At 46.1% G+C, this 27,897-nt stretch overlaps 1 protein-coding gene across 1 annotated transcript in view; it reads left to right on the plus strand.

Moving 5' to 3' along the window:
- The window catches only part of LOC115412831 (titin-like), a 237,885-nt gene that overhangs the window by 169,782 nt on the left and 40,206 nt on the right, over positions 1–27,897 (plus strand). Inside the window, 46 exon segments of the mRNA XM_030125488.1 lie at positions 528–809; positions 950–1,137; positions 1,265–1,376; positions 1,472–1,610; positions 1,810–1,973; positions 2,060–2,211; positions 2,318–2,474; positions 2,563–2,844; positions 2,967–3,265; positions 3,319–3,325; positions 3,417–3,458; positions 3,461–3,481; positions 3,484–3,708; positions 3,891–4,031; positions 4,034–4,069; positions 4,072–4,353; positions 4,356–4,435; positions 4,437–4,503; positions 4,506–5,889; positions 6,472–7,159; positions 7,282–7,546; positions 7,666–7,992; positions 8,114–8,398; positions 8,583–8,882; positions 9,001–9,303; positions 9,672–9,947; positions 10,074–10,373; positions 11,008–11,310; positions 11,465–11,764; positions 11,859–12,146; positions 12,238–12,540; positions 13,168–13,200; positions 13,203–13,283; positions 13,286–13,468; positions 13,569–13,874; positions 14,040–14,327; positions 14,532–14,822; positions 14,899–15,186; positions 15,324–15,911; positions 16,464–16,568; positions 16,663–16,860; positions 16,996–17,292; positions 17,416–18,003; positions 18,303–18,605; positions 18,896–24,574; positions 24,577–27,897. Of these exon segments, the coding sequence (XP_029981348.1) occupies positions 528–809; positions 950–1,137; positions 1,265–1,376; positions 1,472–1,610; positions 1,810–1,973; positions 2,060–2,211; positions 2,318–2,474; positions 2,563–2,844; positions 2,967–3,265; positions 3,319–3,325; positions 3,417–3,458; positions 3,461–3,481; positions 3,484–3,708; positions 3,891–4,031; positions 4,034–4,069; positions 4,072–4,353; positions 4,356–4,435; positions 4,437–4,503; positions 4,506–5,889; positions 6,472–7,159; positions 7,282–7,546; positions 7,666–7,992; positions 8,114–8,398; positions 8,583–8,882; positions 9,001–9,303; positions 9,672–9,947; positions 10,074–10,373; positions 11,008–11,310; positions 11,465–11,764; positions 11,859–12,146; positions 12,238–12,540; positions 13,168–13,200; positions 13,203–13,283; positions 13,286–13,468; positions 13,569–13,874; positions 14,040–14,327; positions 14,532–14,822; positions 14,899–15,186; positions 15,324–15,911; positions 16,464–16,568; positions 16,663–16,860; positions 16,996–17,292; positions 17,416–18,003; positions 18,303–18,605; positions 18,896–24,574; positions 24,577–27,897 (20,547 nt within the window).

The following is a 27,897-nucleotide window of genomic DNA, read 5'->3' on the forward strand; positions in this document are numbered from 1 at the left end:
TTGGCTTCAAAATTGTATTGAATTGGCTTTGAACAATGTTGTGTAATTTTAGACAAAAAACCCTGGGAATAAACCTCACCAGTGTCAGTGTAGGACATGTAGGTTTTAGAAATTTATGTTATGCCTCATTCATACTTCAAGATGTTTTGAATTGGTTTATTGTTTATGTTGTAAAACTACTTTGTGTTGAAGTATGGTATATATAAAACAAAACAGTTGAAACAAACAACTGAAGCTACTGACACTGTTAATAACTTTTATAAAAACCTTCATCTCTGGGTTTTGATAATCAGCTGTTGTTTCAGATTTATATTTCAGATCAGTCGTTTTGTGTCAGAACTGGTTACACATTACATGGGGAGTCCCCCAAGGTCTTGTCCTTGTTCTGGTCTTTTTGTTGTAATTCCTCATGTGTTTTCCAAGATTTTTGATCATTAAAATGGGATTAAATCAGTGACACAATACCACACTGGACTTCTTTCTATCAGTCCATTATTGTGATACGCTATGAATCTTTTTCTCCATAGAACCTCCGACTTTGGACCTGGACTATAGGGATAAGATGATGGTGAAGGTGGGTGACACCTGCAGTCTGTCTGGTCGCTACAGTGGCAAACCGGCACCAACTATCACCTGGAAAAAGAATGATGAGGAGCTGAAGGCAGATGAGGAGATCAGCTTCCATAGCACCGCTCGCCACCTCAGCCTCAACATCAGCAAAGCCAAGAGAGACCACAGCGGCGTATACTGCGTCAGTGTGGACAACGCTGCTGGAACACGAACAGGAATCTGCACCATCACTGTCGTAGGTAAGGGCCTCGAAGAGAGGAAACTTTACAAACCATCACTGTCATCAGAAAAAAAATCTTTATTCATTTAAAAAACTCCACTGTTTAAAGTAAATAAACTTTTTTGTGAAGCATTAAATTCTTCTTCTTCTTCTTGTCAGACCGTCCTCAGCCACCAGAAGGCCCAGTGGTCTTCAACGAGGTCTACAGAAACTACATGGTGATCTCATGGAACCCTCCTCTGGATGACGGAGGCTGTGCCGTTTCCAACTACATCATTGAGAAGAGAGACACCAACAGAGACCTGTGGATGCCTGTCACCTCATCCTGCACCAGAACCACCTGCAGGGTCTGTACAACCCGAGTCCTGACAGTTTAGAAACAGACACAAACTTTTAGCTAAAGTAAAACACAAAAAATGTTAATTTAAATTTAGTTCAGTTCTTGAATCTCTAGTTTGTTGTCTGTCATTCCAGGTTCCGAAGCTGATTGAGGGTCGTGAATACATCATCAGGATCATGGCTCAGAACATCTACGGCATCAGCGACCCACTGCTGTCTGCAGAAACCAAAGCCAGAGACATCTTCAGTAAGATCTAATAAAACTACACTAATGGACCTGCAGGGGGTTGAAATAGGGGGTTCCATCACTGTCTAATCTGTGTCATTGTTGTTCAATCACAGAGGTACCTGACGCACCCAAACAGCCCACAGTGAAAGAGGTTTACCATGACTCAGCCCTGATCAACTGGGAACCACCTGCTGATGGAGGAAAACCAATCACAGGATACATTGTGGAGAGGAAGGAGACAATGGCCAACAGGTAGATGAACTCAAAAATATGAACAGAGAAAGCATGAATGTCTGAAAGGTCCATAAACAGGAAAAACCTAAGCTGTATAAACACTGAAAAACCAGATGTTCTTAAATATAATAAGCATAATGCCTTGTATTAAGCATATCAAAATAACAGATAGATGTGTTCATGTCAGCTGATCCATGAGCTGTTTTATTGTCTCCAGGTGGGTTCGCTGTAACACAGAGAGAATCCATCCTAAGGTGGAGTACTGGGTGACGGAGCTCCTCCAGGGTTGTGAGTATGAGTTCAGAGTCAGTGCTGAGAATGAAGTGGGAGCCGGAGACCCAAGTCCTCCATCCAAACCAGTCTTCGCCAAAGACCCCATTGGTGAGTTCACCTTTGAGATTTTATCAGACCCACTGCTCATCGTATTATTAGAACCTGGTCATAAACCTCCTTCTTCTGTCCGACAGTGAAACCTGGTCCTCCAGAAAAGCTTCAGGCCATCGACTTCACCAAAGAATCGGTGACATTATCCTGGCAGCCACCGGCTGACACTGGAAGAGGAAAGATCTTCGGATACCTGCTGGAATTCCAGAAAGCTGGAGAAGAGGAGTGGCACAAGGTGAGCTGATGTCCAAGCCACATCATGTCTAAAGACTTAGACCAGTGTGTAGGTTAAGTTCCATGGGGTAAAACATATCTATAATTTTGTTCTGGTCCCTCCTCAGGTGAACCAGACTCCAGACTCATGTCAGGAGACCAAGTTCAAGGTGATCGACCTGGAGGATGGAGCTTTGTATCGCTTCAGAGTCATGGCTGTTAATGCAGCTGGAGAGTCTGACCCCGCTAACATCAAGGAGCCAGTAAGAGTTCAGGACAGACTTGGTGAGTCACCGTTTCACTTGGTTTACATTTAGTGAGACATTATATTTTATTGCAACTTCATTAAACGCTGTTTCTTTTGTCCCCTCAGAGCCCCCAGAGCTGATCCTGGATGCAGGTATGACCAGGGAGGTGAAAGCCATGGCTGGAACCCACATCACTCTGATGGCAGAGATTAAAGGTGTCCCATTCCCCACCGTGACCTGGAAGAAGAACGATGCTGAAGTTCCTACCAGAGCTGACATCGAAACCAACCAGACCGGCACCAAACTGGAGATGAGGTTCTGTAACCGTGGCGATTGTGGTGACTACACCCTGACTGTGGAGAACCCAGCCGGATCCAAGACCGTCACCTGCACCGTGCTGGTTCTGGGTAACGTTTTAGTCCAGCACTTTACTCATGTGTTTCATAATTGATATTCTCTGTGGTTCATATGAGTTTATCATGTTAATGAAAACATCAGCAGGTATCTGAACATTGGTGTTTTCCTCCAGACAAACCGGGTCCCATTCAGCACCTCAGAGTATCTGATGTGAGGAGTGACTCGGCCTACCTGTCCTGGAAGGATCCGGAGGACAATGGAGGAACTCGTATCACTAACTTCGTAGTGGAGAAGAAGGACACGGCATCCACTCAGTGGGTCCCCGTCTGCTCTACATCCAAGAAGCGCAGCATGATGATCAAGCACCTCATGGAGGGAACGAGCTACACCTTCAGAGTCGCTGCTGAGAACCAGTTTGGACGCAGTGAATATGTGGAGACGCCCAAGGCCATCAAGGCCATGAACCCCACTGTGTGAGTAACAACATACAAAATGATTAAAGTAAATGTACAGGTAACATTAAGTTCATGTGTAATCAGGACAAGCTACATCTTCATACCGTCACATCCTAAAAACACGTATCAGTGACCAGCTGACCATCTTCGTCCTTCTACCCCTCCAGTCCCACCTGGTCCTCCCAAAGACCTGCACCATGTCGATGTGGATAGACTGAGGTGTGGTTGGTCTGGACTGGCCGGACCGTGATGGAGGCAGTGAGATCACTGGCTTCCTGGTGGAGTATCAGGAAGAGGGAGCAAAGGAATGGGACGAGTGGAAGACTGTCAGCATTCCTGAGAGTCATGTGACTGGCCTGGAGGAAGGAAAGACCTACCGCTTCAGAGTCAGGACTGAGAATGCCATTGGATTGAGCAGACCTGATACCACCGTACCCATCCTCTGCCAGGAGAAACTGGGTGAGAAACACTGAGCTGTGACATGACAAGACAACTAGATGAAAGAGTCATCACAACCAGGCATCTGGAGTTTGACATGTTGTGTTTTTAGTGTTGAAACCAAATAAATATTAATACTTTCTTTCATCATTTGTGACATCATTTGTAACATGAGCAAACATCCTCTGTCTTCATGTCCACAGTTCCTCCCATCATTGAGGTGGATGTGAAACTGACTGAGGGCATCATCGTGAAGGCTGGCACCACCATCAGGCTTCCAGCCATCATGAGAGGAATCCCAGTCCCCACTGCCAAGTGGACTATTGAAGGAGAGGAGATAAAGAGTGAGGCAACATTAAGATCGACACTGACAACTTCTCCACGTGCTGAGCATTAATGAGTGCACCAGGAACCACACTGGCTCATACTTGCTCACCGTGTCCAACCCTGCCGGAACCAAGACTGTGGCCCTGAATGTTACCGTCCTGGATGTTCCTGCTGCTCCCATTGGTCCTGTGAACATCTCGGAAGTGACCCCTGATGCCATGATGATTGAGTGGCGTCCTCCCAAAGACGACGGTGGCAGCCCTGTCACCAACTACATTGTAGAGAAGAGAGAGTCCAGCAAAGAGACCTGGGGAGGCGTGAGCTCTGGAAGCCTTGCCACAACCTCAGGATCACTCGCCTGCAAAAGGGTGCGGAGTATGTGGTCCGCATCCGGGCAGAGAATAAGATGGGCATTGGCGCTTGCATTGGAGAGCAAACCCACTGTGGCTGACCACTCATTCATGCCACCAAGTCCACCAGGTAAACCCAACATTCCGACATCACAGAGGACGCTGTGACGGTTGGATGGACCATGCCTCTGGCTGATGGAGGCAGCCCAATTAATGGCTACATCATTGAGCGCAGACACAAGGGTGGAAAGTGGATCCGGGTCAACAAAACCCCCCACAAAGATTTGCGGTACAGAGTCCTGGGTCTGTTCGAGGGCAACGAGTATGAATTCAGGGTGTTTGCAGAGAATATTGCCGGCTACAGTGGCCCATCTCCCATCTCTGACCCCTGCATACCCTGCAGACCCATCACAGTCCCAGGTCCACCTGTGAACCCCAGAGTTAAAGACTACAGCAAGACCACTGCAGATCTGGTCTGGATGAAACCCAGCAGAGATGGCGGTAGTCCGATCTTGGGTTACACTATCGAAATGAAGAAGGCGGACACCGAAGAGTGGAAGAAGGTTAATCTGGATGACTTCATCAAGCAGTGTGCCTTCAGGGTGAAGGGTCTGGAGGAGGGCGTGACATACAGGTTCAGAATCTCTGCCTCTAACATGATCGGAGATGGAGAAACCAGAGAGATTCCAGAATCCATCACTGCTCAGGACATCCTCATTCCCCCAGAGATTGAGATGGATGCCACCTGCCGGGAGCGTCTCACAGTGCGTGTTGGACACAACATCAACATCACAGGCTTCATCAAGGCCCGTCCTGACCCAGAGGTGATCTGGTCCAAGGAGGACACAGTTCTGGAGAACAACAAACGAGTCACCATCACCCAGAACCTCCCTGTGGCCCATCTGAAGGTCAAGGAGGCCACCAGAAGTGACCATGGCAAATACACGCTAAAGGCTTCGAATGAAGGTGGTGAGGCATCCTGCACCATCACCGTCAATGTTCTGGACCGTCCAAGCCACTGCCAGAACCTCCACATGACCTATGTGACCCGGGACTCCTGCATGGTCAACTGGGAGGCTCCAAAAGACAACGGAGGCTCTGAGATCACCAACTACATTGTTGAGTGCCGTGAGCCCAGCATCAGCATGTGGTCCATGATCTCCTCCAACTGCACCAACCGTAAGATCAAGGCCAAGCTAATGGAAGGTCACGAGTACTTGTTCAGGGTCTCTGCTGTGAACAAGCTTGGACCTGGACCCTGTGTGGAGACCAAGACTCCAGTGATGGCCATTGATCCGATCGAGAAGCCTGGGGAGCCTGAGAACTTCAGAGCTACTGACATTGGTAAAAACCACGTCTACCTGAGGTGGAGGAAACCCGACTACGACAGTGGCAGTCCCAACATCTCATACAACCTGGAGGGTAAAGCCAACACTGCAGAGGAGTGGGAGAAACTGGGCCAGAACCTGACCAATACCTTTTTCCTGGCCGACAAGCTCACTGAAAACCAGACCTACACCTTCAGGTGGGTCACATTCAGTCATTTGTATTGACCTGTTGGTATTGATAATGAAAAATTTAAGCGTCAACAAGGACTCACAATCCTAAGTTCATCTGTAATGTCTTAATCTTAAGAAAATGGACTTATTTTGTTTTTGTGTTTCTATAGTGCTTGAAAAGATCATTTTAAAACTATTTGTCTCTTTTCTTACCGTTACTTATTGCAAATGTACATCAGTGTAACATCCAATTGTTTGAGGCGGCTTCTTGTTTTTATTAGAAGTTTTTTCATGACAAGTGATCATCAAACAACAGATTTGCAGAGTGAATTTCACAAACTCCTCAAACCTCCAGTTCATTTATTTCCATTTAACTGTATTTTTTTAACTAATTGTATAAATGTAATTTTTGACAAACTAGTTTGTGTAATTATTACTGTTGAGAGGGAAAAAAACAAATTAATTTTTATTTGTGAGTTTGTTGTTTCTGGTATTAGTATCTTTTAAAATCAAGTATTTATTTTGTATATTTAGATTTTTGCTGTTTGAATTGACTTGATTCAGTTTGTCAAAGTAAAAATTTTTTATTGTTCATTGTGATTCTGTAGGGTTCAGACCGTTAATGAAGGAGGCGAGAGCGCCTGGGTTAAACTTGCTGATATTTTGGTGAAAGAGGAGATCCAGAAGCCTGTCCTCGATATGAAGGTGGCTGGAACTGTGACAGTGATGGCTGGAGAGTCTGTCAGGATGGAGGCCGGCCTGAGAGGAAAACCACAACCTGAAGTCAAATGGACGAAGGACAAAGCTGTGGGAGACAACCCCAGAATGAGCTATGAGACCGGATCTGACTATTCCAAGTTCCTCTTGACCAAATCCAGACGTTCTGATACTGGAAAGTACATCATCACTGCCACTAACTCCGCCGGTACTTTCACAGCATACGCCAATGTGAATGTCTTGGACATCCCTGGTCCGGTCAGGAACCTCCGAGTCACTGGCATTGGAGCTGATAAGTGCAGAGTGGTGTGGGATGGTCCAGAGGATGACGGAGGCTGTGAGGTGGACAGCTACATTCTGGAGAAATGTGAGACCAGGAGGATGGTCTGGTCCACGTACTCTGCCTCTGTGGTGACACCGTACTGCAACGTCACCCGTCTGGTGGAAGGCAATGAGTACATCTTTAGAGTCAGAGCTGAGAACAAGATGGGAACTGGACCTGCCATGGAAAGCAAACCAGTCACTGTTAAGACCCAGTTCAACAAACCTGGACCACCTGAGGCCCCTGAGGTCACCAAGGTAACTCAAAGGCTTGTCTTTTTAGATGTTTTAGTTCATGTAAATGCATTTTGTCTGTGCATTGTTCTAATTAATGGTGTTAGCATATCATTTCCTCTCATCTGTTCTGTTTTGTGTTGCAGGTGAGTAAAGATGAGATGACTGTGGTCTGGGCTCCTCCTGAGAACGATGGAGGAAAGTCCATCACTGGCTACATCCTGGAGAGGAAGGAGAAGAGGGCAGTGCGTTGGGTTCCCTGCACCAAGAGTCCCATCTCTGAGAGACGCATGAAGGTCACCAACCTGATCGCCAACCATGAGTACCAGTTCAGGGTGAAGGCTGAGAATGAAGTGGGCCTGGGAGAGCCCAGCAAACCCTGCAGACCTGTGGCAGCCAAAGACCCCATTGGTGGGTTTACAGTTAATGTCACAGCTCAGTTTTCTTTATATCATTCAAATGTCAACAAATGTCAGCATTGGACTTGAGAACTTCAGTATTTTAATCTTTCATACTGACTCCTCCCTCAGAGCCTCCTGGTCCTCCTGCTTTACTGAAGGTGGCTGACAGCACCAAGACCTCCATCACTCTGTCCTGGTCTAAACCGGTGTATGATGGTGGTGCCCCCATCATCGGCTACAGTTTGGACCTGAGGCTCAAGAGTGAGGCCGACCCAGAGAAACCCACTGAGGGCTGGAAGAGGATCGACACCCACGGCCCACTGGTTCTCACTGAGTTCACCATCAACCAGCTAGATGAGAAGCAGGAGTATGAATTCAAGGTCTCCGCCCAGAACCAGGTGGGCTGGGGACGCCATGCTTACCTGAAGGAGGCTGTTGCTCCCAAGGAGATTGTGGGTAAGGAGTGATTCCCAAACCCCTACATAAAGCAGTTTCACACGCAGAGACAGTACTTAGTGACGTAGTGTGTCTATACCTCACATAAAAATGTTATATTTGTCTGTTTCAATTATAACAGAGGCCCCAGAAATTGACCTGGATGCCAGTCTGAGGAAAGGCCTTGCAGTCAGAGCCGGCTGTCCAATCAGACTCTTTGCCATTATCAGAGGCAGACCTGCTCCTAAGGTGACCTGGAAACGCCTCGGAGTGGACAACGTGGTCCGCAGAGGCCATGTGGACCAGGTGGACACCATGTCATTCCTGGTGATCCCTGAGAGCACAAGAGACGATTCTGGGAAATACTCGCTGACTCTGTCCAACTCAGCCGGAGAGAAGGCTGTGTTTGTCCGAGTCAAAGTCCTGGGTGAGAAACTAGAGAACAAAGAAAAACTAAATATTCACAGACTGAAAGCTATATCAGTCACATTTACATGTTTTTGCCTTTAAGATTGTAGTGAAGTTTTCCAAGAAACCCTCATGTGTAAATGAGGTCTAAATAACTTTGTAACGTCTGACTGTTGTAATTCTGACTTTTATTTTCTCTTCAGACACTCCTGGACCTGTTGGTGGCTTTGAGGCAACTGACATTACAAAGACCACGGCTCAGCTGTCTTGGTTGCCTCCAGAGAATGATGGCGGTAGCCCCATCACCAACTACATCGTGGAGAAACGTGAGGTGGACCGCAAGACCTGGACCAAGTGCACAGAGGACCACAAGAAACCCAGCTTTAAGATCACTAACCTGACCCCTGGTATTGAGTACTACTTCAGAGTCATGGCCTGCAACAAGTACGGCATTGGCGTTCCTCAGGACTCACCCAAGTCCTACCTGGCTGTGGATGCCATGAGTAAGTCTCAAGATCTAGCACTTTAAAAATCATACATTTATCTCATGAATTCCATGTCCTGTGCCTCTGTCTTGTTTTCTGTTGTTGTTCTTCTTAACACCTATTGTGATGTATCCAGGTGAACCAGACCTCCAAAAAAGAATGGACGTGTTGGAGATCACTAAGAACAGTGCCACACTGGGCTGGCTGAAGCCGCTCAGAGACGGTGGATCCAAGATCAATGGCTATGTGGTGGACTATCAGGAAGCGGGGGCGCCCGAGGACAAGTGGACGCCATACTCTGTGGTCAAAGACCTGACAATTGTGGTGGTTGGCCTGAAGGAAGGAACCAAGTACAAGTTCAGAGTTGCAGCAAGAAACGCAGTAGGATGCAGCCTTGCAAGAGAAGCTGAAGGAGTGTTCGAGGTCAAAGAGCAACTAAGTAAGTAAATGAACCTCAGACCCACTGAAATGACAAATGAATAAGGATATAACACTTAGAACACTAACATCATAACTCAAAAAATATGTTCACTTCATTATATAATAAATAAACTGTGACATACATGTCAATATGTTAAATGTAGAAGAGTCATTACAAAATACGGTAAAAATTAGCTACGTTTTATTTTGTTTTTACAAAATGTGGTGTCAGTTCTTTAACTTCAGGTCTTCCTTGAAAAAGAGATTTTATCTCAAGGGACTTTCTGGTTAAATAAAGATTAAATGAATAAATAAGCCCAATATTTTGTTTTGTTGCCTGTTCCGTTGTTGCTGTGACATTAAACTCTTGCTATTCTTCCTCCTCAGTGGCTCCAAAGATCATCATGCCAGACATGGTAACAGTCAGAGCTGGATCTAAGATGGTGGTTGAAGCCATCGTGGCAGGTAAACCACCTCCATTCTGTAAGTGGAAACAGGGCAACGAGGACGTCCTGACATCAGACCGCCTGCAGGTCATCAAGACCCTCACTTCCTGCACACTCAGCATCAAGAATGTGACCAGACAGGACAGCGGATACTACAGTCTGTCGGCTGAAAACAGCACCGGCCAGGTCAACCAGATCCTCCGAGTCACAGTCATGGGTCAGTCTGTCACTCAAATCTATCACTAATTACATCAGTATCCAGTTCATTCACAAAAGTTCTCTTTGAATTCACCTCCCAGCTACAAGTTTATTGGCCTTTATTAATGTGTTGTCCTCTGCGCAGACATCCCCGGACCTCCTGAGGCTCCTCTTGAAATCACAGAGCAGGACATCGATGCCTGCACTCTGCTGTGGAACTCCCCACAGGAGGATGGAGGCAGCAACATCACCAACTACATCGTGGAGAAATGTGATGTGAGCCAGGGAGACTGGATCACTGTGTCCACATCCTGCACAAAGACCAGCTTCAGGATGACCAAGCTGACACCAGGCAAAGAGTACAGCTTCAGAGTCCGAGCCGAAAACAGGTTCGGCATATCTGAGCCCATTTACTCTGAGAGGATGATCGCACGCTATCCATTTGGTGAGTCTCATCCAAAATAAGAAACTTGGACAGTGAAACAGCCTGCAGTAAACACTCCAGCCTTTAAAAATGCATTGGACACATGTGAAAACAACCTGTTAGAGGTTACAGATGTCTCAGAACATCCTACATCTTAAATCTAAGGTTTGTTGTTTGACATTATTAAAGTCTGACTCATAATGGATATTCAAAGGCTGATACAGAAGCACATGGGACAGGGGAAAAAGGATCTGTCAGAGCCAATTGTGCGGATTCTCATAGTTTGTAAAAAGTCCTGTATGGCTGTACTGTATGAACTGTAGGCCTTAAACGGTCTTAAATAGAGTTTGTCTCCAAAATTCATGATTGGCTGGAATTTGCTGTATTATGTGCCAAGAAAATCACATGATGAACTCCAGATAAATGCTGCTGAAAAAAAAAGCAAATACTGACCATAACCTGACACCGCTCTGTTCACCTGAGGTTTACATTAATCACAGTTAGAAATGGGTCTTAAATTGCTTTTTTTAATAATTTTAATCATGTTAACTTGTTGCAAACGATCTCAGTCCTCTGTCAAACGGTCCTTCACAAACCCTGATTTGTACCTGTAGTCTGGTTTCACAGTGGATTGATGGAGGTTGTTTGTCTTCAGATCCTCCCAGCGAGCCTAGGAACCTGCAGATCAACAAGGTGAACAAGGACTTTGTGATCCTGTCATGGGAGCGTCCAAGCAGCGACGGTGGAAGCCCCATCACCGGATACTGCATTGAGAAGAAAGAGAGGAACAGCCTTCTGTGGGTCAAAGCCAACGAGTCTGTGGTGAAGGCCACTCAGTACACCTGCACCGGTCTGATTGAAGGTCTGGAGTACACTTTCAGAGTGTCTGCACTCAACATAGCCGGACAGGGCAAACCCTGCAAACAGACCGACTTCATCACTGCCAGGACAGCTGTTGGTAAGAAAACAACCACCAGCTGATCAGAATGGTCAAAGCACAAACCATATCACACATATGATTCAGATTTACTTCAGGTTCAAGACCAAAAGAATAGGACACCTTCAGTTGTAGTTTGAAGCCTTAGCTTGATTTGCTTTGCTCATCTTTTCAGATCAACCAGGTAAACCTGAGCCCATGGACGTGACCAAGAGCTCTGTGTCACTGGTCTGGACCCGTCCACAACATGACGGAGGCAGCAAGCTAATCGGCTACTTTATGGAGTACACAAAGCTTCCAGGGGAGAACTGGATTCGCTGCAATGCCAACGCCCTGAACATCCAGACAGAGAACTACATTGTCTCAGGCCTTGAGGAGGGAGCTCAGTACCAGTTCAGGGTCATCGCCAAGACCGCCATCAATGTCAGCCTGCCGTCCGAGCTGTCTGACCCCATTCCCATCATCGCTGAGAATGGTATGACCCCACACAGCAGACTCTTTACTCTACAGGATACACTTATCATTTTATTGAGGATAACTAATTCTTTATTCTCCTTTCTTCTGTGCAGTTGCTCCTCGCATTGACCTCGGCGCTAACATGAAGAACATGATTATCATCAAAGCTGGAGACAATGTCTTCCTGGATGCTGAGGTGTTTGGTAAACCACTGCCCAAGGTGAGCTGGAAGAGAGATGGAGTTCCACTGGTGCTCGCTGAGGGAATGAAGATGGTCCAGAAGAAACATGTCCACATACTGGAACTGTATTCCGTCACCAGGAAGGAGTCTGGAGACTACACCATCTACGCCGAAAACACCAGTGGCACCAAGTACGCCACCATAAAGGTCAAGGTGCTTGGTAAGTTAGCAGTGATATCACTCAACTGTTTTATTTGAGGTATAATCCAACACACAGAATCAAATCAAATCCTCCTGTGTTTTGTCAACAGACAAACCTGGTCCTCCAGCTTCAGTGAAAATCACCAAGGTATTTGCGGACCGTGTGAAGCTGCGGTGGGAGCCCCCACATGCTGACGGCGGTTCTGAAATCACCAACTATATCATTGAGAAGCGCGAGACCAGCAGGGCCAACTGGGCACTGGTCACATCCAACATCCATGGACATATCACCGACTGTTCAGTGGAGAAACTCATTGAGGGACATGAGTACCAGTTCAGAGTCAGTGCTGAGAACCAGTATGGAGTGGGAGACGCCATCATGACCGATGGCGTCATGGTGAAGAATCCCTACGGTGAGTTAAGACTGACATGCTTCTATCTGCTGCTTATTTAGCTCTGAACATTTACACAAAGAAACACTTGGATATAGTTTAATATGTTAGATAATTACTTTGAGGTTGTTCTCAGTATAAAGTTTTAAATCATATGACTCAGATGGATCCACTATATGATGTAGTGAAACCATCATACATCATACTAATGTAAGGAGACCAAGTCTGACATAAAAACAAAAACACCCAGTGAAAAAACTCAGACACTTCTGGACTTTGACACTTGGAGGTGCACTTTAACAATTCAGTTTTAGTAATGCAGTCACACTGATGACCCAAAATTACCTTTATCAAACCTTAACAACCCATAATAATCTGTAATGAGCTTTTGATGACCCTTAACGATCCAAATTGACCCAAACTAAACCATGATGGGAGTTTTTACATCAATCAATTTTAGATTAAATTAGTATGTGCCACTAGATGAGTAAAAAATGTATTTTTCAGAAAATTGCAAAAAATATCATTTTTGTCAGCTGGCGATATGATACTGGAGTTTAAGTGAAGTGTAGCTTAAAACGATTTAAAATCACAAGTTGCACATGTGGTCCTAGTATTAATGACATTAATGGCTTGTCTTCCCCTCAGATGTTCCTGGTCCCTGCGATCCTCCCGTCATCACCACATCACCAAGGACTCCATGACTGTCAGCTGGAAGGCTCCTACCAATGACGGGAAGGCCACCATCCTCGGCTACATGGTGGAGAACGTGAGGCAACAGAGCTGACCTGGGCTAAAAGTGACCCGCCGTCCAGTCATCGACAGGACATCAAGGCCGCTCAACTGACTGAGGGCTCTGAGTACGAGTTCAGAGTTATTGCCATTAACAAGGCTGGTCTCGGTAAACCCAGTGACGCCTCTAATGCTGCTCTTGCCATCGACCCTGTCTGTGAGTATCCATTTGGACTCAGATGATTAAGAGAAATAGGACTGGTGCTAATGATTTATGATTTCTGCAAAAACAATAACTCTGCACCTGTGTAATCCAGATCCTCCTGGCCCACCTGCCTTCCCCAAGGTGGTGGACTCCACCAAGAGCTCCATCAGCCTCAGCTGGACCAAGCCTGCCTACGATGGCGGTTGTGAGATCATTGGTTATCTGGTGGAGTGTAAGAGAGCAGACACTGAGGAATGGATGAAGTGCAACGTTCCCAAAAATCTCCAGGCCACCAAGTTCTTAGTGACTGCTCTGATAGACAACACAGAGTATCAGTTCAGAGTCACTGCTGTCAACAAGATCGGATACAGTGAACCCAGCGAGGTCCCAGGAAACCACATGCCCAAGGACATCCTTAGTACGTCTACAAGTGTTTTATTTAGTATTTTAAAAACTTTTGACAGGTTTAATATGGACAGTACAATAGTACAAGATATGATCAAACTCTCCCAAAGGTGATATGTTACTTCAACAATTAGTATAAAAATTACAGTGTTTTACTAAACTTTGCATCTTTCCTCAGTTGCTCCTGAAGCTGAACTTGATGCCGACCTCAGAAAGGCTTTGGTTCTTCGAGCCGGAGTCACTATGAGACTCTACGTTCCTTTGAAAGGACGTCCAGCCCCGAAAGTGACCTGGACCAAGGTGGACGGCAACCTGAAGGAGAGAAATGGTGTTCTGATCAAGACGACTGAGTGGGACACCCTGCTGATGATTGAGGATGTTAACAGATACGATGCTGGAAAATACATGCTGTCTCTGGAGAACAGCAGCGGAGCCAAGAGCTACACAATTGTGGTCAAAGTCAACGGTAAGACGTCAAGAGATGAAACCAAAGTAAAAGAAATGGAATGAAGATACAAAACCGAATGCATGCAGGTGTTATCAATTAACTGATAACACCTCTAGAAGATCATCTGTCGACAATGTTTCTCCTGTAACTTCAGTCTGAATCAATGAGTCTCACAGTTTAGGAAACAAACCCTAATATTATATTTCTTCTTCTCTTGCTCAGATTCTCCTGGACCTCCTGTGAACCTCACCGTGAAGGAGACCTCCAGAACTCATGCCTGGATCACCTGGGATGCCCCTCTGATTGACGGCGGCAGTCCAGTGAAGGGCTACATTGTGGAGAAGCGTCTGGCTGAGAGGAAGGCTTGGACCTGTGTGTCTGCTAATTGCGCCAAACCCTCATTTAGGATCCTGAACCTGGAGCCAGGTCAGGCCTACTGCTTCAGAGTGCTCGCTGAGAATGCATATGGCATCGGGGAGGGCTGCGAGACGCCCGGCAGCATCCGGGCATCAGGTAGGTACAAAAGATTAGGTTACATTAGGTTAGATTAAATTATCCACATGCTAATCAAACTCCTTTCCCTTTTCAGAACAACCTGGTCCAGTGACAGACTTCAAGGCCCTGAAGACCACCAAGAACTCAATCACTCTGGGCTGGAAGAAGCCAATCAGTGATGGTGGCAGCTTTGTCTCAGCTTACATCCTGGAACAAGGTGACGGCGCTGAGAAGTGGGTGCAAATCTTGAAGGGCAAGAACACCTCACATACCATTGGAGAGCTGACTGACGGCAAAGAGTACCAGTTCAGGGTCAAAGCCCTCAACGAGTCTGGAGAGGGACCACCCACTGAGCTCACTGTGGTTGCCAAGGACCAGTTTGGTAAGAAAACCTCGCCTCTGGTACATGCACCTCTTGAACATGTTTACAGTTACAGAAGCTTGTGTTTCTGAAACATTATATTGGTTGCTTTTAAGCAACAAGCAACAATAATAATCCTAAATGGTGTCATGTTTCAGTGCTTCCTGACTGTAACCTGAGCAGTCTGCATGAGGGGTGCTGTGTGGTGAAGGAGGGCAGCACCACTAGGATCAACATCCCCATCACCGGTATTCCCTACCCAACCGCCACCTGGAAGAAGGGTGACACGGGTCTGGGAGACACTGGCCGGATGTGCGTGGAGGCATCACAGGGTGTCACCACATTGCTGATCAGGGACTGCCAGAGGGGTGACGCTGACACCTACACCATCAACGTCAGGAACACCGCTGGATTCAAAGACTGTAAGTTCCAGCTGAAGGTGGTAGGCAAACCTGGCATTTGCACTGGACCCATTAAGTTTGACGAGATCACCGCTGATGGCATCACTCTGGAGTGGGGACCACCCACAGATGATGGTGGCGCTGAGGTGTCAAACTATATCGTGGAGAAGAGGAGGACGACTGACAACAAGTGGGCGACTGTGGCATCGGCCATCCAGAAGACCACCATGAGGGTAATCCGACTGCATGATGGAATCGAGTACATCTTCAGAGTCTTTGCTGAGAACAAGTACGGGGTTGGAGAATATCTGAGATCAGACCCAGTCATTGCACAGCATCCATTCAGTGAGTAACACCTTCTGAAACATCCGTGATTTACCTCAAGGCTTAGAATCACTGCAATATTGAATCACTTCTCACTTAAAGTTATAGTAATGCATTGTGGTTTAAAATCTGTCATCATTCTGTGAACACTTACTTATATTCTTTATTTAAAACATGCACTTGGGAAGAATCTGATTATTTATATAAATATTACCCATTTATGTTGATCCAAAGGCAGTTTGATTCAGATATAACTGAGGAGATATGACTTCTTTCAAACCTTTTTAAAAACTTTTAAAACCTTAAAAAAAATTAAACCTTTCTGTAATCTGTGGTCATTTCTGACAGTGATCACACCATAAAGATCTCATATCATTAGAACCTTATTATCAATACACATGAAATTCTTAGTTTGCTGTTTCTATCTCCTTGTATTAAATGTAAACTTGAAACTGAAGATTTAAAAAAAGACCAAAAATACCTTCTAATACTATGTTTTATCATTTGTTTGTTAGGTTGTTTCACATCTGAAGTGATTAATGGCACTATAATAACTGTTCTTTTTCCCCCCAGATGCACCAGAGGCACCTGCTCCGCCAGAGATTGTGAGCATCCGCCATGAGTCTGCCATCTTGACCTGGTCTGATCCAAAGGACACTGGTGGCTCCCCAATAACTGGTAACATACAGACATTAAACATCAGTTTGACAAAAAACAACAAACATTAAAGAAGGAAAATAAGATGATGAACCCTGTTCTTTCTACTGTGAAGGATATCATGTGGAGTTTAAGGAGAGGAACAGTCTGATGTGGAAACGGGCCAGTAAGACTCCTCTGAGGGTGAAGGAGTGCAGAGTCACTGGTCTGATTGAAGGACTAGAGTACGAGTTCAGGGTAATGGCCATGAACATGGCCGGCCTCGGAAAGGCGAGCAAAGTCACCGAGGCTGTGGTTGCCTTGGATCCAATCGGTGAGTTTATATCCATTTAAACTGTTAATGGAAAATTTTGTAAGTAGAGGTTAGTTCTCAATGATCTATGGGTTTGAATAGTAAAAAAAAAAAAAAACCTCATTTAACACATGTTCTTTATGTGATTTCTGTCAGATCCTCCTGGTAAACCTGAGGTGATAAACATCACCAGGAGCACTGTCACGCTCATCTGGACGGCTCCTAAATATGATGGTGGCTACAAGGTGACTGGCTATATGGTGGAGAAGCTGGAAGCTGGAGGTAAAGCCTGGATGAAGGCCAATCATGTCAGCATCCAGGGCTGTGCATTCACTGTTACTGACCTGACTGAAGGATCTCAGTATCAGTTCAGGATCAGGGCTAAGAACTCTGCTGGAGCCATCAGTGCGGCTTCAGAGGAAACTGAACTGCTGACCTGCAAGGACGAGTATGGTGAGTAAACATCACTGCGAAGAAAGACTTTAAAATGAATATAAATACTACGAAGTCATTTTAACTAGTCCATGTTTTCATGAGCTTCTCTTTTTAAATTCTGATATGGTTTTTCTTCCACAGAGCCTCCGACCATTACTATTGACCCAGACATGAAGGATGGAGTGGTGGTCAGAGCTGGAGACACCATTGTGGTCACTGCCTCCAAGATTGTTGGTAAACCACCACCCACCTCTATGTGGTCCAAGGGAGGTCGTGAGTTGAAGAGCTCCGAAGTGGTCACCATCACCAGCACCCCCACCTCATCCACTCTCTCTATCAAGTATGCAAGCCGGAAGAACACCGGAGACTACATCATCACTGCCAGCAACCCCTTCGGCATCAAGGAAGAACATGTAAAGGTGAAGGTCCTGGACGTCCCTGGACCTCCGGGACCCATTGAAGCCAGCAATATTTCTGCAGAAAAGTGCACTCTAACCTGGCTTCCACCTGAGGAGGATGGAGGATGTTCCATCAAGTCATACATTCTAGAGAAGAGAGAGACCAGTCGGCTACAGTGGACCAAGCTCGCTGACAACATTGTGGACTGCAGATACGTAGCCAGCAAACTGATCAAAGGCAACGAGTACATCTTCAAAGTGTCTGCTGTGAACCAGTATGGCACCGGAGACTCGAGCCAGTCTGGTCCAGTCAAAATGGTCGACAGCTTCCGTACGTTTATACATTATATATGATCTTATGTTGTGTAATTTAAAAAGAAGTTTTTTTTCTAATCTACACCAAGGAGTTCAGGGTCTAAATGAGGAATATGTTCTATCTTAAAGGGGTCATATGTATGACTGAACATACATCCATCTTATATGGTGTCTGTGTGTTTATTGTTGTGTCAGAAAGCAGCCAAAGCCTCATGATAGTTTCTACAACCTCATCTAATAGCACCGATTTAAAGTGCTCCAAATGGAAGTGAATTTAAATTAACCCATATCTTCTTGTGTATGTTGGGTCTGCAGGTCCACCAGGCCCACCGTCGATACCAGAGATTGACAATGTGAGCAGGAACGCTGTCACCATTTCATGGAAGAGACCAGTGCAGGACGGAGGAAGTGACATCAGAGGATATTGTGTAGAGAGGAAAGAGAAGAAAGGCATGAGATGGGTGAGGGCATGTAAGAGGACAATCCCTGACCTGCGCTTTAAGGTGCAAGGCCTGAGCGAGGGTGTGGAGTACGAGTTCAGAGTCACTGCTGAGAACAAGGCTGGATTTGGGGAGCCCAGTGAGCCGTCGCACCCTGTCATGACCAAGGACATTGTGTGTAAGTGAACTGGAAACTGCATTGAAAAAGTGATCTAGCCCTACACTGCAAACAACATTAAAACTCTCTACATGTAAAATGATGTGGTTTGTGGAAATACAGACCAGAAACAACTGAAGTATTCATCCAGTGTGGAAGATTTCTTTAAGTTTCTCTAGGAGATTATTTGCACATTGATAATCTGCCACAAAAACATCTATAAAACATTCACTCCAATCCATGTATTAAATTAAATCAAAACTACAATGTACGTTTCTGTTTCACTGGTCTTCCTTTTTCCTGTTTCATAGATCCACCTGGTCCTCCATCCAACCCCAGAATTATGGACACCACAAAAACCACTGCCACCTTCGCCTGGGGCAGACCTCACTATGATGGTGGTCTTGAAGTAGAGGGATACTTTGTAGAGTACAAAAAAGAAGGACATGATGATTGGGAGACCGAGAACCAGTACCCAATGAAATCTACTGAATATGTTATTGGCAAACTTCAAAAGGGAGGCAAATATCACTTCAGAGTCAAAGCTATAAACTCTGAGGGCGTTGGTGAACCAGCAGAGGTTGAGAAGGTGACTGAACTGGTGGACCAGGAGTCGCTGCCGGACTTTGAGCTGGACGCTGAACTCAGGAGAACCCTGGTAGTCAGGTGCCGTGCTTCAATCCGTATGTTTGTTCCCATTAAAGGCCGTCCAGTTCCTGAAGTAACCTGGAGTAAAGATGATACCAACCTGAAGACCCGTGCCCACATTGACACCACAGAGTCCTACACTCTACTAGTTATTCCTGACTGCACCAGATATGATGCTGGAAAGTACAACCTCTGTCTGGAGAATGTTGCTGGAAAGAAGACCGGTTTTGTTAATGTTAAAGTTCTGGACACACCAGGGCCGCCAGTGAACCTCAAACCAAGAGAGATCACTAAGAACAGCATCACCCTCCAGTGGGAGATCCCCATTATTGATGGTGGCTCTAAGATTCACAACTACATTGTTGAGAAGAGAGCGGCCACTAAGAAGGCCTACACCGTGCTGAGCACCACATGGCAAAAGTGTTCCTTCAAGATCCCTGACCTGGAGGAAGGAGCTTACTACTACTTCCGTGTCTCTGCTGAGAATGACCTGGGTGTAGGTGAGCCAGCTGAAACCCCTGAACCAATCAGAGTTTCCCAGGCACCTTCTGCTCCTGAGAACTTGTATGTCACAGACGTGACAGCTGATAGTGCTAGCCTGACATGGGCTAAGCCCCTGCATGATGGTGGCAGCTTGATCACTGGATATGTCATTGAGGCCCAGAAAAAGGACACAGAGCAGTGGGTCCATATGACCACAGTCAAGGCTCTGGACTACACTGTGACCGATCTGATTGAGGGTGCAGAGTATACTTTCCGCATCATGGCTGTGAATGCATCAGGCAGGAGTGATCCACGTGAGAGCAGACCAGCTGTAATTAAAGAGCAGACTTCTGCGCCATCCTTTGACCTGCGTGGAGTCTACCAGAAGACTGTCATTGCCAAGGCCGGAGATCGTGTCAAGGTGGAGATTCCTGTTCTTGGAAAGCCTAGACCTGTTGTTACCTGGAAAAAGGGAGACATTGTACTGAAGGAAACCCAGAGAATCAACATTGAAACCACACTGACATCCACCATTCTCAACATTGGTGAGATCAAGAGAACAGATGGAGGCCAATATTCCATGACTGGAAAGAACATGCTTGGCACATTAACAGAGACCATCACAGTTCTGGTCCATGACATTCCCGGCCCTCCCACAGGTCCAATTAAGTTAGAGGAAGTCTCATGCGATTATGTCCTCATGTCCTGGGAGGCACCAGAAAACGACGGAGGCGTTCCTATCAACAACTACATTGTGGAAATGAGGGAAACCACTGGTACATCATGGGTGGAGTTGGCAGCTACAGTTATTCGCACCACATTCAAGGCAGCCCGACTCAGCACTGGAACTTCTTATCAGTTCCGTGTCAGGGCCCAGAACAGATATGGCATTGGACCATGCATCGTCTCTGAGGCCGTGGTGGCTGCTTATCCATTTGACGTGCCAGGACAACCAGGCATTCCTACAGTTACCTCTTTCAACAAAGACTCAATGACCTTAAGCTGGAATGAACCGTCCTCTGATGGAGGCAGTGCCATTCTTGGTTACCATGTTGACAGAAAAGAGAAAAATAGCATTCTATGGCAGAGAGTCAGCAAAAATCTTGTTGTTGGAAACATCTTTAAATCCACTGGTCTTGTTGATGGAATTGCATATGAGCATCGTGTTATTGCTGAAAACATGGCTGGTCTCAGCAAACCAAGCAAACCCTCTGAGACGATGTATGCTTTGGATCCAGTTGATGCACCAGGCAAACCTGTGGCTCTGAATATCACCAGGCATGAGGTGACTGTTTCATGGACCAGACCAGAGGGAGATGGTGGATTCTCCATCACTGGATATACAGTAGAGAGAAGAGAGCTGCCCAATGGACGCTGGCTTAAAGCAAACTTCAACAACATCCTTGAGACCATCTACACTGTCAGCGGTCTGATCGAAGATGCCACTTATGAGTTCCGTGTGCTTGCTAGAAACTCAGCAGGTTCTGTTAGCGCTCCATCTCAGCCTTCAGAAGCTATCACTTGCAGAGATGACATCGAAGAACCCAGGCTTGACATTGATGCATCTTATAGCAGCAATGTTGTTGTCATGGCAGGAGAGATTTTCAAGCTGGAGGCCAATGTGACTGGCAGACCAATTCCATCTCTTGTGTGGACCAAGGAAGGAAAGGAGCTTGAGGATACAGCTAAGTTAGAGATAAAGACATCTGACTTCCACACAACTCTTATCAACAAAGATTCTTTGAGAAGGGATGGTGGTGCTTTTACTCTCACTGCCAGTAACCCTGGTGGCTTTGCTAAGTTTACGTTCAATGTCAAGGTACTGGATAGACCTGGACCTCCAGATTCTCTCACTGTTACAGACATAGCTGCAGAGAAATGTGTTCTCAACTGGCTGCATCCAACTCACGATGGTGGTGCAAAGATTGAGTACTTTATCATTCAGAGACGTGAGACCAGTAGGCTCGCTTGGACAAATGTGGCCACAGACCTTCAAGCAAATAGGTTCAAAGTAACCAAGCTACTGAAAGGCAATGAGTACATCTTCAGAGTGATGGCAGTTAACAAGTATGGTGTGGGTGAACCCGTGGAGTCTGAACCAGTCATTTGTGCCAACCCATATGTTGTCAGTGACGCACCAACTCAGCCTGAAGTCACCACAATTACAAAGGACTCCATGGTTGTCTGCTGGGAGCGTCCTGAACATGATGGTGGCAGCAGAATCAACACCTACGTAATTGAGAGAAGGGATAAGACTGGCCTGCGCTGGGTTAAGTGCAACAAGAGAACTGTAACAGACTTGCGATTTAAGGTATCTGGCCTCACTCCAGGACATGAGTATGAATTCAGAGTCCTTGCCGAGAACAATGCTGGTTTAAGCCAGCCTAGTCCTTCCAGTCCATTCTACAAAGCTATTGACACCATCTTCCAGCCAGGACCTCCAGGAAACCCCAGAGTTCTGGACACAACCAAGTCTTCCATCACCCTGGCTTGGAACAAGCCTGTCTATGATGGTGGTTCTGAAATCACAGGTTACATTGTTGAGACCTGCCTGCCTGAGGAAGATGAATGGACAATCCACACTCCCAAGAAGGGATGGACCGCAACCTCCTTCACTATTACCAACCTTAAAGAAAACCAAGAGTACAAAATCAACATCTGTGCCACTAATTGTGAAGGTGTTGGAGAACCAGCTGCTGTACCAGGAACCCCCAAGGCTGAAGACAGACTGCTTGCTCCTGAAATTGAACTTGGAGCAGAGTTACGTAAAGTCGTTTGCATCAGGGCTTGCAGCACACTCAGACTCTTTGTACCTATCAAAGGGAGACCAGCACCAGAGGTAAAATGGTCAAGAGAACATGGAGAATCCTTGGACAAAGCCAACATTGAAATTACTCCATCTTTCACCACTCTTCAAGTTGAAAATGTTGACAGATTTGATGGAGGTAAATACATGGTAACTGTAGAGAATGCCTCAGGAACCAGGACCGCCTTTGTCAACGTCAGAGTGCTAGATACTCCTGGAGCACCTCAAAATCTGATCATCAAGGAGGTCACTAGAGATTCAGTCTCCATTGTTTGGGATGCACCTCTTATTGACGGGGGTTCCAGAGTTCGCAACTATATTGTGGAGAAGCGTGAGTCAGTCAGAAAAGCTTACTCAACAGTTTGCGCTAGTTGCCACAAGTCCAGCTGGAAGATTGGAGATCTGGAGGAAGGAAAGCTATATTCCTTCAGAGTCCTGGCTGAAAATGAATTTGGCATTGGCCTCCCGGTAGAAACCCCTGAACCAATCAAAGTCTCAGAGAAACCACTACCTCCAGGAAAGGTGTCCCTTCGTGAAGTAACTGGCACCAGTGTCACACTGTTTTGGGAGAAGCCTGACCATGATGGTGGTAGCAGAATCACAGGCTATATCGTTGAGATGCAAGGTAAAGGAAGTGAGAAGTGGACCCAGGTAATGGTGGTGAAGACAAATGAGGCTGTTGTAACCGGCCTTACGCAGGGAGAGGAGTATATGTTCCGCATCTCTTCTGTCAATGAAAAGGGAGTTAGTGACCCACGTCCTCTCAGTATGCCCGTGGTTGCAAAGGACCTGGTTATCTCACCAACCTTCAAACTGCTTTTCAGTACCTTCAGTGGTCTAGCAGGTGATGATCTTAAAATAGACATACCGTACGCTGCCTGTCCCAGAGCTAATGTGACTTGGCTCAAAGATGGAGTTGCTCTCAAGGAAACAACAAGAGTTAATGCTGAAGCCACAGACAAAAACCTTCTTCTGGTCATTAAGGAGGCTTGCAGAGATGATGTGGGCACATACACCATCAAACTAAACAACACAGTTGGAGAAGCATCTACAGACATCAGTGTCATTGTTCTAGATAAGCCTGGTCCTCCAACTGGCCCCATTAAGATGGATGAAATCACAGCTGACAGTGTAGTCCTGAGCTGGAATCCACCAGAGTATGATGGTTGTTGTTCTATTAACAATTACATTGTTGAGAAAAGAGACACATCCACCACCAACTGGCAGATTGTGTCAGCTACAGTGGCCAGAACCACTATTAAAGCTGCTCGTCTGAAGACAGGACAGGAGTATCAGTTTAGGATTTCAGCAGAAAATAGATATGGCAAGTCCTCGGCCCTGCTCTCTGAAACCATCATTGCACAGTATCCATTTGAAGTGCCAAGCCAGCCCCGTTCTGTAGTTGTTCAGTCAGCAACCAAAGAGAGCATGGCAGTCGTATGGGAGAAACCCAGCAATGATGGTGGAAGCAAGATCCTTGGTTACCACCTGGAGGCTAAAGAACGAAATAGCATACTGTGGGTCAAACAGAACAAATTAATCATTCCAGAGACCAGATTTAAGGTTGTTGGCCTTGAGGAGGGTATTGAATATGAATTCAGAGTCTATGCAGAGAATATTGTTGGCCTCAGCAAAGCCAGCAAAGTGAGTGAAATGCAAGTGGCCAGAGATCCTTGTGACAGACCAGGAAAACCAGAGGCTGTCATTGTTACCAGAAACCAGGTGACACTCAGATGGACCAAACCTGAGTATGATGGTGGTATTAAGATCACAGGCTATGTGGTTGAGAAGAAGGAGGGATCTGGCCGCTGGATGAAAGCTAGCTTTGCCAACATTATTGATACTAACTTTGTTGTCACTGGTCTCACAGAAGATCAGGTTTATGAGTTCCGTGTCATTGCCAGAAATTCCGCAGGTGTCTTCAGCCAGCCCTCAGACTCTACTGGAGCCATCACTGCCAAGGATGAGGTAGATCCACCCAAGATTGACTTGGAATCTAAATACTCCCAGGCTGTAGTGGTAAATGCTGGAGAAACATTCAGACTTGAGGCTTCTATTATGGTAAGCCTGTGCCCACAGTGCACTGGTTGAAGGAAGGACAAGCCATTACTGAAGCTGCTCGCATTGAGGTCAAGAACACAGATTTCACAGCCACCATCATTGTTAAAGAAGCCATTCGTGTTGATGGAGGCCAGTACACTCTGCTGGTAAAGAATGTAGGAGGAGAAAAATCTGTTAACATTAACGTCAAGGTTCTGGACAGACCAGGTCCACCTGAGGGTCCAATCTCTATTTATGGTGTCACCAGCGAGAAATGCTCCATTTCATGGAAGCCACCTTTGCAAGATGGAGGCAGTGAATGTTCTCATTACATTGTTGAGAGGAGGGAAACAAGCAGACTTGTTTGGACTGTAGTTGAACCTAAAGTTCAGACCCTCAACCTTAAGATCACTAAACTTCTGCCTGGTAATGAGTACATCTTCAGAGTGATTCCAGTCAACAAATATGGAGTTGGTGAGCCCCTGGAATCTGAGCCAATGATTGCCAGAAATCCATTTGTTGCCCCTAGCCCACCAACAGAGGTTGAAGTTTCTACAATCACCAAAGACTCCATGGTGGTTACCTGGGAGAGACCAACTAATGATGGTGGCAGCCCCATCCAAGGATATGTGGTTGAGAAACGTGACAAAGATGGTGTGAGATGGACTAGATGCAACAAGCGCACAGTAAGTGAACTGCGCTTCAGAGTAACAGGGCTCCTAGAAAATCACAGCTATGAATTCAGAGTTTCTGCAGAGAATGGTGCAGGTGTTGGCACACCTAGTCCACCTACCATCTACTACAAAGCACTGGACCCCATCTTCAAGCCAGGCCCACCAAACAATCCCAAAGTGATAGACACCTCTAGGTCTACTGTTTCACTCACATGGGGTAAACCCATCTATGATGGTGGCTGTGAGATTCAGGCCTACATTGTTGAGGCCTGTGATGGAGCATCTGATGAGTGGTTCATGTGCACTCCTCCTACTGGAATCCCAGTAACTAAGTTCATAGTGAAGAAACTTCTGGAGAAACATGAGTATCAGTTCAGAGTGTGTGCCATCAACAAAGTCGGTGTTGGTGAGCATGCTGATGTTCCAGGAAAAATTCTTCTGGAGGAGAAACTTGAAGCCCCTGATCTTGACCTGGATGCTGACATGAGGAAAATGATCAACATTAGATCTGCCAGCACTCTGAGACTCTTTGTTCCTGTGAGAGGTCGTCCAGCTCCCGAGGTGAAATGGGGAAAGGTCGATGGTGAGATAAGCGAGAATGCTCAGATTGACAATACAGGTACCTATGCCTCACTTGTCATTGAGAATGTTGACCGGTTTGACAGTGGCAAGTACACCGTGACTGCAGAAAATGCTAGTGGTGTGAAGTCAGTCTTTATCAGTGTTAGAGTTCTTGACTCACCCAGTCCACCAACCAACTTCATAGTGAAAGAGATTACCAAGAATTCTGTCACCCTCACATGGGAGCCTCCACTTCTGGATGGCGGTGCAAAGATTAAACATTATATTGTTGAAAAGCGTGAGAGCACCAGAAAGGTTTATTCCCCTGTCACCACCTGCAACAGAATGTCATGGAAGATTGAGCCCCTTCCGGAGGGCGGAATCTTCTTCTTCAGAGTCCTTGCTGAGAATGAATATGGTGTAGGTCTTCCTGCCAAAACATTAGAACCAATTAAGATATCTGAGAAGCCTCAACCACCTGGTAAAGTCAGTGTTCTTGATGTTACAAACAGCACTGTTACCCTATCCTGGGAGAAGCCTCAACATGATGGAGGCAGTAGGATTAGTCATTACGAAGTTGAACTGGCACCTAAGGACAGTGAAGCTTGGTCTGTTTGTGCTACTATAAAGGCACTGGAGACAGTGGTGACAAACTTAATGAAGGGAGAGGAGTATCAGTTCAGAGTTTCTGCTGTTAATGACAAGGGCAAGAGTGATCCCAGACAACTGGTTCAATCCGTTGTGGTGAAGGACCTTGTGATTGAGCCTGTTGTTAGACCTAAAGTCAGCACATACAGTGTCCAGGTGGGCTATGACCTCAAGATAGAAGTACCAATTGCTGGTCATCCAAAACCAACCATTACATGGACTAAGGATGGAGCTGCCCTCAAGCAGACAACAAGAGTCAATGTCACAGACTCAGCTCATCATACTACCCTCACAATTAAGGATGCCACAAAAGAGGACGGTGGTATGTACAGCATCAACATTGCAAATGTACTGGGATCCAAAGATGCTTCTATTGAGGTGATCACTCTTGATAAGCCAGGCCCACCAACAGGCCCCATCAAGTTGGAGGACATCAGTGCTGAAAGTATCACTCTCACCTGGGAACCTCCTACATATACAGGTGGATGCCCAATCTCCAACTATGTGGTGGAGAAAAGAGACACAACTACAACCAATTGGGTGGTTGTATCTGCCACTGTGGCCAGAACCACATTGAAGGTTGTCAATCTGAAGACAGGTGCCGAATACCAGTTCCGAGTCTCTGCTGAGAATAGATATGGAAAGAGTTATGCAATTGATTCAGAGCCTGTTGTTGCACAGTATCCATTCCAGGAGCCTGGTCCACCTGGAACACCATTTGTGTCCTCATATACCAAAGATTATATGGTAGTTGAGTGGCACAAACCCCCATCTGATGGTGGCAGTGCCATCTTAGGTTACCATCTAGAGAGGAAAGAGAAGAACAGCATCCTCTGGACAAAGATCAATAAAACTCTTATCCAAGATTGCAGGTTCAAGTCTACTCCTCTTGAGGAAGGTATTGAATATGAGTACAGAGTCTCTGCCGAGAATATTGTTGGCATTGGGAAATGCAGCAAAGTTTCTGAGGTCTATGTAGCCCGTGATCCATGTGATCCTCCTGGCTGTCCTGAGGCTGTAATTGTGACCAGACACTCAGTGAAGCTAAGGTGGACTGCTCCAGTGTATGATGGTGGAAGCTTGGTTACTGGATATGTTGTGGAGAAACGTAATCTTCCTGAAGGAAAGTGGATGAAAGCTAGCTTTGCCAATGTCATTGAACATGAATTCACAGTTACTGGTCTAAAAGAAGATCATAAATATGACTTCAGAGTTATTGCAAGGAATGCAGCTGGGGCTGTAAGCAAACCATCTGAGAGCACAGGATCCATCACAGCTAAGGATGAAGTTGAGCCACCAAAATGTGAGACAGATGCTATGTACAACCAGACACTTGTTATCAATGCTGGAGAAACATTCACTCTGGAGGCCAGTGTGGAAGGAAAGCCCATACCAACAGCTCATTGGTTCAAGGGAGACGTTGAGGTTGAAAACTCAGCCAGAGCTGAGATCA

The sequence above is a fragment of the Sphaeramia orbicularis genome, chromosome 21 (genome assembly GCF_902148855.1).
Source record: "Sphaeramia orbicularis chromosome 21, fSphaOr1.1, whole genome shotgun sequence".
NCBI lineage: Eukaryota > Metazoa > Chordata > Actinopteri > Kurtiformes > Apogonidae > Sphaeramia > Sphaeramia orbicularis.